General features: G+C 42.2%; 1 protein-coding gene across 1 annotated transcript; it reads right to left on the bottom strand.

Annotated features, from left to right (window-relative positions):
* Window positions 1-596: 596 nt before the first annotated feature.
* Window positions 597-10,606, bottom strand: LOC118429943 (carbonic anhydrase 7-like). The gene is made up of 8 exons (XM_035840591.1): window positions 10,474-10,606; window positions 6,213-6,242; window positions 5,474-5,650; window positions 4,670-4,830; window positions 4,095-4,193; window positions 3,300-3,366; window positions 2,912-3,072; window positions 597-1,346 (listed from the first exon to the last, which is right to left on the bottom strand). The coding sequence occupies exons 1-8, from the start codon at window positions 10,535-10,537 to the stop codon at window positions 1,137-1,139; spliced, it is 969 nt and encodes a 322-aa protein (XP_035696484.1). The 5' UTR covers window positions 10,538-10,606; the 3' UTR covers window positions 597-1,136.
* Window positions 10,607-12,025: the final 1,419 nt, after the last annotated feature.

A 12,025-nucleotide genomic window follows, 5' to 3' on the forward strand; every position in this document is an offset into this window, starting at 1 on the left:
AACTACTTTTTGGTGTATCTTATTACCTGGATGTCTAACCTACATCGACGTATGTATTGGTTTTGCCTGTGTATGAGTGTTTGCACCTACATTTGTAACCCAAGATCCTTTTGTTGGGTTTGTGTGAATTTTATTCTGTAGAAGCATAGTGATTTTGGACAGCAGGTTTTTTCAGATATTGTTCTATTTAAGGCCACACCAATTTAATTTCTTGGTTCACGGATTTTTTCATAAAAAATATGGAGCGAAAGGGCGAAATAAAAATAAAAATTGTAAAATGGTTGGGGTAAAGGTAACGGCTAATCCAAAACATGAAGAAAAAAAGTTTTCAGCTTGAAAAAAGTACAAAAACACTATTTTTGTACAGTAACAGCACCTGTACCCACACTTTAAGGGGCTTATAATATAAAGGCCAATTTGCTACACCAGAAAGTTGGTGAATGGTTTCATTAATGGTGAAAATTTGCTGAGTGGTAATTTTTTTTTTTTTCCAAAAAATAGGAGTGAGCGAATCCGTGAACCAAGAAATTAAATCGGTGTGGCCTAAGATAGACATAATAAAAGTAGTAGTAAACAAGTATAAAAAGACACAATAATGACCTGAGATGTTTTTTAATAGGTGAGGCACAAGATAAATATGTTCCATACTTTGACAACAAGAGGAATTACATGAACCAATTTGCTTAAGATGGAATGTGCTGACTTCCAAGTTGAAGTGATTTTTAAACAAGCACCAATCTATTTGAAAACGTAAACGAGAATGTAAAGCAATTTCACATAAGATGTGAACTCAGCATAGTGTATTTCTTAAAGGTCACAACACAAACTTAAATGTAAGTGGTATACATTCTTATAGTAGACCCAACTCGGTATTCAAACATTTCAAAACATGATTTAGAATTCTATACCACACAATTCCAGAAAAATGATTAAGGCATGCCATACTAAAAAGCTAGTATATATTTGTATCTCTTAAAATCATAACTGCTAAAATATTGTGAACATCCCTGGGTAAGAAGTACAAACATGTCACAGTAGGGCAAGTACTAGTGCAGTAGAACGAATCAAGCAAGCCACACAGTTATTTCATTGAATTCTTGATTATAGCTTTTAACCACTGAGAACGTGCTGAAACATTACGCCTTGAGAGCAGCGGCCACAGCAAAAGTGAGGGCAGCGACAAGGAGTTGCCATGCCGGCAGGATCCGCAAGGAGGCGGAGGCGTCAAAAGAGCTGGATACGGTCCGCCCGTTGAGTGCCAGAACTGGGCGGTAGTTGTTTTCCATCACTGCCGCGGCCTGGCCAGACTCCGCGGTGAAATAGGCGCCGGCGACAAGGGTGTTCAGCTGTTGGGCAAACAACAGTAGTAGTTACCTCCATGAAATGTCATGGAGGTTATATTTTACCCCGCGTTTGTGTGTTTGTGTGTGTGTGTGTGTGTGTGTGTGTGTGTGTGTAAACAAGATAACTCAAGAACGGCTTTGTGGATTGGTTTCATACTTGGTGTGTTGGTAGTGTGTGACGAAAGCTGGAAATGATTAGATTTTGGGCCCCCTAGCAACTCCCCTTGGTACTGCAGCGCAAATTCCGGTTTTGCTATCTCGGTGTTCTGAACATGCTATGGTCACGATTTTTAAGCGTTAGATAGCTCTTGTGCTCAGGAAGAAATGACATAAGTTTGGGCCCCCTAGCGTCTAGTTTGGGGATAGCAGGGGCATTTTTGTCAAAAACTTCTGACGAGGATAACTCAAGAAGGGAACAACGGATTTTCATGATTTTTGGTATGTAGGTACCTTAGACGATGTTGTACAAGATAAGATAATTATGCAAATCAGGAATACATTTGCATAATTAATGAGAATATTCTATCATAGCAGTTTTTTCAATGTATGTCTTGTCACTGACGTGATATGGTCGTGACATTTAAGTGGTAGATAGCTTTTAGCATCATGAAAAAGTGGGGCAAGTTTCAGTCCCCTGACATTTAATTGTGGAACTGCAGGGGCGTTTTTGTCAAGACACTCCAAAGCGGATAACTGCAGAAAGGAACAACGGATTGCCTGCATTTTAGGCATGCAGGTAGCTTAGGCAAAGATGTTCATAATGATATGCATGTTATGCAAATGAGGACTTAATTTGCATAATTAATGAGGAAATTGTATAGTTTCATTGTTTTCAATAACTGGACCTCAATACACGTAACACATGTTAATTATGATAGGTGGAATATAAGCATATACCAAATATGGTAATGAACTTATTTGCATAATTTATGTAAAAATTCAAAACCGCTTTATGATCAATAATGGGAATTTTATAATTGTGATATGCGTACGTTAGTCAATGATGAACAACACCATGCATGAATTATGTTAATGTGTTGGTCAATTGCCTGAAATTTACGAAAGCTCTAAATTTTCATGGAGGTATGAGGTCGCCGAACTCTAGTTATATATATATGTACAGTTATCGGTGTTCCATGTACATCTTGCTCGAGACTTAAAAGGAATTCTATACTGGATAGCATTGCCATTGGTTAGACATTTATTATTCAAGTCTTCCCCATCGGGCGAAGACTTTCTGTTTTCGTAGGCACTTTCATGCTCTCCACGTCTCCAGCTTTTTGATTGGCTGCAAGTCTGCCTTGATTGGGGACACGTCACATGTGAACCTCTCATGGCTCAGCGCGCAGGACTCAAATCGCTCGCTCAAACCAGGATCCAATGAAAACGCAGATGACAAACTGGAGGCTGTGAAATGCAGCTTTTTGATTGGCCGAAAGTCTATCTTTGTCATAGATAAAGCCAATCAAAAAGCTGCATATCCCATTGCTGATGAAAGGTGGACACTTTCGACTATCGCGTGTGAATAGATTGACGAAAGGCCACAGGGAAGACTTTCTAGTATTTACCTGACTTTGGGAGATTTTGATGGTTTCCTGGAAGACGGTCCAAACCACTACCTCGTCACAGGTAGGGGTGGTCAGGCTGCCACTGTAGCGGAAGAAGTTGGTCTTACTCGAGGGCAGAATGGAGTCCAGCGAAAATTCCGTAGTGAACTGGTACGAGTCACCTGCAAAATAACGTTAGTGACGGTTTAAATTAAAGGTTCACCACAAACTTCAAACTCATTCATTTACCAACAGTTAGTTTATAGCAAAACGTACGATGATACATTTCCGAATAGATAAATAAATACCAATTGCGAAACGCAGTGACTCTAGTTCTATCTAGTTACAGTTAACTTCAATAACCAGATCTATAGGCTGATTAAAAATCATGGTTTCTGCACATGTGCACCTGAATCGTTCACATTCTGGATGTTGCTGATGATCGGTGCAAGTGCAGCATTGTCACTGGAGGAGGACTAGAGAGAGGAAACAATGTTATTCTCAATTGTAACGTTATATTACAATACAGTTGAACAAACTAGTAAATTAAAATGCATGAGGACAGTCGTCTTTCAATGTCTAACTTCAGTTTTGTGCATAATAGATATATTTATCCTTCATTAGATAGGGCAAGCAGTATTTTATTTCAATAGGAAGCAGGCTGAATAAAAATTCTAACTGGAAGCTATGCGAGTCCAGTGCCCACCCAAAAAGGGCTAGGTTCGGCAGGTTTTTCTAGGGTAGGTAGGGAAAGAAGAAACACAGCATTTCTTTTCCTAGGTCCAACTTTTCTTAGATCTATTCATTTACTTTTCACACTTTTTCTTCAGGTACAGGCCCGAGCTGCTGCTATATATGTTTCATCTTTCATGTTCACCCCCTCTATTTCGCTTACAACTCCAACAATACATGTCGTGTGTGATACACTCATTATCGCTGTTGATTTTCTGTGGATTCTTTAAAACACAAAACGTGTCGGCTGGTAGCCTCCATCGCAGGCTCTCTGGGGCTTTTCACCTCATTTTTAGGAGAGGTGCTCATGATACCTTTTGCTGGCCATTTCTTTTGTACTGGGTCGCTTGGGCCGACAGCGCAAACGACCTAGTACAAAAAAATGGCCAGAAAAAGTATATCATACAAAAACGAAAAAAAAAAACAGAGACCCTGCTATCGACTGGCCGACTGTATGAAAAAGCGGTCTAACCTCCAAGAAGAACCCCAGGACGGCCAGAGCAGTGTCGGAACCAGAAGCGAGTGCATCACCGAGAGAGCCGTAAGCACTCGAGTAGTGGACGATGTGAAGCTGCAAATGAGCATTGATAAAATCATTCAAACAAAGAAAAAGTATTATGTCTATGTGTTATCATCTAGGTATAGACTGTATCGACTAGCTAGTAAATCTGTCCAGATAGTGCAGCTTAAGCTTGTACTGCCCAGTAAAAACCTGGTGTGTTACGCCATAAGGCCGTTTACCTATTCTCCAAGTAGAGGTTGAGTCGCGGAGATACAGTAGTCGGGAAATTTACCGGCGCGCCCCTCTCACTACATTTCTCAACTACTACTACTACTAGATATACATATATGTCCGCGACTGAACCTTTGCCTGAAGAATAGGTTTACCGGAGTATATAGTCTGTGTAACACATACTCTGCTGCCTGCATGCAGGCCGGCGGATGTTGGGCGTGCTGCTTTAAGCGAGATTTAATAAGGCTACTGGGTATGCAAAACAGACAAAAAAGACTGACAGCTGTGTGTAAGTAAAATTTGGCTACCCCTACCTCTCCGGGATAGGAGTTCCCGTCCAGGGTGTGTTCGGAGCCGACGGTGAGGTCGGCCTGGCTGCCCCAGTGGAAGTGGAACTGTGCGGCGATGTACGAGCCGGTCAGGCCGCCTCCCGACACCGAGATGGCGGTAGAGGCAGGGGTCAGCGAAACCACAACTGTAAGGGTAACAAAGAACCGTTAGAGGGAGAGATAACAGATCAACCAGAACATAAGAGGTCACAAAGGGCCTTTGGAGGGACACGGCAATCTAATCTGTGAAGATGACCTGATCAGATGGAGAGGACAGCTCAAAGAAGACTGATTCAATGGATAACAGAACAAAGAATCCTTACGGAAGGACAGGGCAGCTCAAACGGATCTAGATTGGATGACAAAGAACCGTTAGAGAGAGAGCACATTGCTTAAAGCTATCGTCACATTTCCAAACCGGGGCCCAACCGGGCTGTTTGTGGAAACGAAAAATAGACATGTATACGTAAAAATAAACACAAATAAGGCCCACGACTATGCTCTTTACGTCTTGTGTAGTTACATGTAGTTAAGTGTCTTTTATATCATACTTTTCGTCCCCGAAAGCTGCCCGACCGGGTCCCGGTTTTGAAATGTGACCAGGACCATGTAGGAATGACACTTGGAGAGAGGATAACTCCTCCAGAACTGATTGGATGATAAAGAACCTTTATGGGGTCTGTATAGAGATGAGAACTGGAGATAGGATAACTCAACCAGAACTGATTGGATGACAAAGAACCATTAGTGGAGAACACAGCTCAATCCAAACTGTAGATATGACCATACCTGAGTGTCCATTATTGCTCATGGTCATGTTGACGTCACTAGGGACTGCATCGTACCCTGTGAAGGAGAAGGCGCTGAAGGTTTCCTGCGTGGCTGATGCCGAGACTATGTTGATGGGAGACTGGGAGTTGGCGCCACAAGAGGTGTTGGCCACCACTGTAGCCCAGTTCGCAGGCCCTGTTCAAAGGATATGAGATAGAAAGTAAGGTACTATATAGTGACATTAATACTACTATAACAGTAGCATCATATCTGATGCTGGAAAATCTGCACTTCTGAAACTTCAGGCAGGTTTTGTATTTACTCAAGTTAGAAAACAACACTACTGTTTGCTAAACATTTAAAAAAGGAATTGCGGGCGTTTGTTTTGACAGTGTTTGTTACAAGTTGGAACTTTTTTTCTCAGAAATGGACCTAGAGAGGTCCTCTGTACCATAATTTTGCGTTCCAAACCTCCAAACCCTGACACCAAGGGGTGCCCGAAAGGAACGATCAATGTATGAATCCTCTCTTGACAGCGATGTTATCAGCAGTCTCTGTTTTTACTTTTTTCATCACCCTCTAAAAACAGGAAATACCATTACAGAGTGTTGAACTTCACAAATTTCCGGTAGTGCATGCCATGCATATGATCCCACACAATAAAAAAGAGCATGTCGTGACTTAACGCTTTGCTGACAGCCACCTCTGCACACAATATACCTGTCATCGCACTGTAATGTGTGTATACAGGACTCACCATTGTTTCCGCTGTAGCCCCATGTCGCACCTGTAACACAAAACACACAGTGTTCCTCTCTATGGATGCATAACATATAATAAAGACTTTCCAGGAAAAAGAACAATAGTCCATCCTGTTGACACAAAAAGCAGTGACACATCTTTGACTTTGTACGCCAGACAAAATCTTCTTCTTCAGAAGGAGACTTCTCATTTTGATGATTACCACTTGATTCTCTATGAGTTGCGATAAAGCATCGAAGAAGCTCAGACTACCACGTATTAAAGGTATATTCGCATGTATATGGATAGGTCTTGGTTTTCCTTTTTTGTACATTTCCTTTGCATCTACCCCACCCGTATACTCCCTATGCTACAAACACTTCTCTCCAAGCAGACCCTACGGTGCCTTAGAGATGGTATCAAAGCTGACCAAGGAGTATAGCCGGCCTAAGGGAGTCAAACGGGCACCGGTGCCGGTGTTCTATGGGATTCCGTCCGGCCCCGAGAATCGGTCCGGGTAACCATATATGGAGTGATTTGGAGTGATGACTCCTTGGCCAGCTTTAATATTATCTCTAAGGCACCGTAGGGCCTGCTTGGAGAGTAACAAACACGTCCAAACAAGCATCTGGACAGCAACACACGCAGGTTCTCTTCAAACATTCTAGGTACGGTAATACCCTTTTTACGTAAACTATTCTGCAAGCCTGCCTGCGGTACATTCATCCCTATAGACCTGCTAGCTGATATAGGGATGAATTCCTGACTACTTTTCCCGTGAATGACACCTGAGTGTTTAGTTATGCTCTATTTATTCCCTGTAATTCGGTATGTGTTTTAGTGTAGCTGTTAATAATACCATTGGTATTCAGTAATTTGAGAAGCACCAACACTTTAGCTAGTTGTTTACTTGTGAGCATTTAGTATTTAGTTTACGAGGTTGGTTAATCCAAATGGCGGACACCGTCCCCGGCCAGCACACATACGCACCTAAAAGCGTTATGGTTGATTAACAGTTTGGAGACCTCAAACCTCCATGAATATTCAGAGCTTTGTTTGTTTCTTTGTTTGAACCTTCGGTTATCAATGAAAGCTCAAGTCAGCCAGCAGTTTACATCACTTAAAGTCCTAATGACTCTTATAAGTCTATAACGTTTTACACAATTTTACGCACATAGTACAAAATACATTCTCCTGTATCTTGTCTCATTTGATTAGAAAATAAGCCTTCATTTAGCTACGGCCGCGTGGCGCGTTGGTACACCCGATATCCCTCGATCTCGGAAGTTAAGCATCGCGCGGTCCGGACAGTACTGTAGTACTTGGATGGAGTCCCCCAACCAAGGACGTTATATGATATATAACGTTCTTGCCCCAACCAAGGACGTCCGGATTGCTGTAGCCTCACGAAGCTTTCCACGAAATCGTCTTCCGGGAGGGACGTAAAACGGGGGTCCCGTGCTCGAGGAGGTGCCTCGCCACGTTAAACAGCCTCATTACCCACACTTTAGGTACCTACTGCAGCTGGCTGCAAAATACACCCGATATCATTATTATTATTTACCAGATTCTCAATACTTCTCTCAAGATTACATTTATTGTATGTGTGAGTTGTACAATGCGGGGCATTTACCCCGTGTGTTTGACCAGTGGTTACATACCTGCATACCATCTTCAGTCAAGTAAGGAGTCGTCTCCTGTCGTGGACTGATCTAGTCACTTCGTCATTAAGACTAGGTGTGCTCATACCAAATATCATCACAATCCATTCAGAAGTTCTTAAGTTATTACTCGAGCTCCGAAAACATATACATCATACACTCACGCACACACACACAGACTGCACAAAAGTTACCTAGTACATTTTTATCTAGGTGAGAATTTTATTTCAAGTGCATAACATATCTGCCTTAGCTAATGACACAAGAATCTGCTTTGTTAATTGCTATTCAAATGGTATAGAAACAAAGTGACAACAAAGTAAACTGGTGCCAAAGTCAAGGGTCACTACCATGGACACGTTCTTTTATCCAACTGCCAACCTTGCAAATGTGACTGTTAAGAGCCATACTGGCTTTCACTGCCACGACGTTTTTGCTTATATGCACAATACATTCAATGGTACTATATACTGTATAGACTGCCTGACAGTATGTCCTATGGTCGATTTGACTCGACTTCATGTGTTTGATTTGTGAGATTATGCTAACATTAAAGCTGCTTTAAATTTGGCATGTAGTTCTTTTCATGCCACGCTTTTGCCATTGTTCTGGCCGTTCTTGTGTGACTCTGGCTATTCTTCGGACCGTTAGTAATTGCGCTGCAGATGAAATTGTCGTTGTGAATAGTCATAGTTATTCCGTCTCTGTGGTATGTCCTTCAACTTTTGTCATCTGAGAAGAAAGTAAAAACTAACGGTTATCACAAAAGGCCCAGACGATGAGATGTCACGGTTGAAAAAAAAGCCGTGCTCTGATTGGCGGACAGCATTTGAATGCTGAAATAGAAAACCATTCTATAACCGTTTTGTATTCAAGCGTGCTTCGGATATTTTATCGTCTGACTGTCAATGTGTAATCTCCAAGCAGATCTGTCGGAGATAGGACAGTATCCAAAGATCATAAACACTATCCAACTGGTCACACGTAGAAGTACCTTTCTTGGGGAATATTTGCTACCAGTAGAAGTTGACTGGCGAAAGCTACACAGCTGCCTAAGTGATTTAAAAACAGCACTTGGCATGCCTCTTAAGACACAGGCCACGCCCTCGTTTGCGCCTACCTTCCTTCTGCAGAACGCCCCAAATGAATCCCTCTTTCACGCACTTACACAAACCAGGCCATGTTGAATACACTTGCAATAAAAAAAAACATTGATACACATTTTCCATATCTTCTGTGGTAATGCAACCAATCTCCGTACAAGCTCTGATCTTTGTAGGTGTTGAACTGTCCAGGTGCCGAAATGAGTCCACACACGTATGGTAAAGTACTCTAGCTTAGAGCTAGCGCAACGACGTTTACCTTTATGCTTACCTGTGGACCACCGTCATCTCTGAATTGCCAAGCACAGATAGCCCTTATTACGGCATTGAGGGTAAAATCACGAGAAACGCGACTCAATACAGACGATTTCCCTCAAACGCTTCAGTGACCAGACATAAGTGTCCCAGTGTGGCATTGAACAAACATTCCTTGTGCTTGGAGGACACTCGGACAGATATCAAGCGTATTCGAGCTCGCGGCTACGGATACCTCAAAACTCCTGGGGTATAAACCTATAGATTAAAGCTGTTTTTAAAAAGTTTAAATCTTTCCCGATGGTGCATCGGGCGACGCCCATCTCCGTTTTTGTAGCCCTGGGCCACACTACGATGTGCAATCACTACATACAACAAGGAGCTAGTTCTCTGGTAGTGGTTTGTGTGTTCAACTACCATAAACATACAACTAAATGCTGAGTGCTAAGCAGAGAGAGCAATATTTATCGTTTTAAATTCGGCGTGACTGGGCCGAAGATCGCGAACTCACGAAGGCAAATACTATACCCACTCGGCCATGGCATATGTGTTTAATGTTGATACCCATGCGGAAACACTATCAAAATTTGCATTACTTGATTGATGTGAAGAATGTCATTGGTTCGGCGGCCGCAAGGGGCGACACGATTGAATTTTAGACATCTATCCCAAAACAACAGTGCCGATAGACTAAACTTCCAAAACTTAACACCGTGCAAGATGAACTCCGTGCCTTGTGGCTTGTTTTGGCGACAGAGTGTAGGCGATAGCTGCCTTTTCAAAGAACCATTAAAAAGTTATCGTCACTCTCCCATAATGGTTCAATCGGAAGAACGTTCTGTTTTTGTCATGTTTATAGTAGCGGCAGAGTACAAATATAACAGATATATATTCAGTAACGTTACAAACAGCTCTTTGTGGCCAAATGAGCTGTCTAGATACAACTCCACTGGTGTCACTGCTGTCAATGTGACGAAGGAAAGATGTTAGGAGGCTCCAGGCTCCTGCTTTTTTTGGAAACGCCTTGACATTTTGAAGGCACGAAAGTGAATAAGATCTAGATGACAGCTGTCTGTTGTGTTAGTAAGATATATGTCTCTGGTGGGTGATTTTTTACTCAGTTCTAGAACAGGATATCGATGTTGAACATACCCACGCGACATGACCACATCCTTCACCCTTCTATTTACAGGTTCACAACTTTCAAGTTACACGTCTGTTACCGCAAGCTGTCGCAGTGTTTAGGACAAAAACGTACCTTTTGCCAGAGGCGTGACGACAAGGAGAACAAGAAAAGGTAGGACTGTCGCTTGCTTCAACATCGTTCTGTCTCTGGCTGGGAAGGAAGAAGTATGCTGGTGACAACGCCCAAAAATGCACCTCAACTGCGATCAACTTGTCATCCACATGGCACAGTCCATTCACGGGCGTTCTACAACGCGTTTTGTTTTATTTTATTTTTTTATAAAAAAAAGACAGACTTACCGGCAAACGCCGAAATACCAATGATATACAATATCCAATTACAACCGCACTGCACATTTAATATCATGTAACAATCGGTGGAGAAAATAGGCTAATAATGATTTTGAATAACCCCATAATTTTAGTGGTATCGTCTTACAGCTTTGTCAAAAAAGACGGATCGATGCCACCCTTTTATGTTGATTCGGTATCTTGTTTCTCGTTCTCACCCACATAATTATGTTGACACAATCTTCCTGACCTCCTACTGCGGTAACTCACTGTATCTTCCCCTGGACTCCCGATTCTCAATCACAACGGCGGGAAATTCGAGCTTCTAGCATACATTTTGTACTTTGTAATCTCCATGCAGATCTGCCAGTTGGGAAGATATAGTATCCATGTGCCGAATCTAATCTCCAAGCAGATTCTGCGGTAGCATAAAATAGTATCAAAAGCTTGCAGAGGAGTGAAGCCGTCTTTGATGATTCTTTGGTAGGAGTTTGTTTCGCTACCGGGGATACAAGGCAACTGGACACCGTTTGGATGACTACATTCCTTGCCCAATTTGGTACTATATTATGCCATTTTAGGATCTGCTTGGAGATTACGCCGAATCGGCATCTTTGCCTGACCAATCGGTCAGTTCGGTTCACTCCGCACCCTCTCAATAAGAGGTACTGCACGTACCTATGTATTCGGAACAGTGGGTTACCTGTGCCGGTGTGGGTGTTGGCATATTACAAAGTTTACAAAGTAGGAAAGGTTGGCACACCCAACAGATGCCTCTAGGTTAAGTATTCACATGGTATACACGGCTCTACAGTGACAAATGTATGTGGTCACACGTGGACTTTACTCAACATTAGGTCATGTGTCAAGTGATGAATCGTTGACTTACTCAGCAACTGCCTCTACGTTAAAGTATTCACATGTACACGGCTCTACAGCGACAGATGTCAGTAGTGTCAAGCACCACTTTACTCAACATTAGGTCATGTGTTAAGTTGTGTTAATGAACTACTAAAGATGCACTCTCACTGCACTTGCGTCAAGCTTGTGTCACTGCGGGGTTCGTTCACTGCGTCACTATTTTACTTTCTACGATTTTCTTATGATTTAGATATTGCGTTAAACGTAAAAGTATGACTTAGAAGACGACAAGATACACAAAAAGTACTTAAAGTCGTTCTTTACCTCTAAAATTCGTTGAGTATCTTTCGAACCTCGCAGTGATGCAAGCTTGACGCAAGTGCAGTGAGAGTGCACCTTAACTTGTACAGCATTAAGCTAGGGGCACAACCCACCGTACTTGCAAGTGCGTGCTGTCTACGTGCCAAAACGTG

This window comes from Branchiostoma floridae, chromosome 14, assembly GCF_000003815.2.
Source record: "Branchiostoma floridae strain S238N-H82 chromosome 14, Bfl_VNyyK, whole genome shotgun sequence".
Classification (NCBI taxonomy): Eukaryota; Metazoa; Chordata; class Leptocardii; order Amphioxiformes; family Branchiostomatidae; genus Branchiostoma; species Branchiostoma floridae.

Coding starts and splice junctions, on each gene's coding strand:
- LOC118429943 (XM_035840591.1), bottom strand. CDS start 10,537: ATGTTGAAGCAAGCGACAGTCCTACCTTTTCTTGTTCTCCTTGTCGTC. Junction 3,367..4,094: donor TCCTGGGGTTCTTCTTGGAG/GTTAGACCGCTT, acceptor TCCTCTCTCTAG/TCCTCCTCCAGTGACAATGC. Junction 3,073..3,299: donor CCAGAATGTGAACGATTCAG/GTGCACATGTGC, acceptor GTTATTTTGCAG/GTGACTCGTACCAGTTCACT.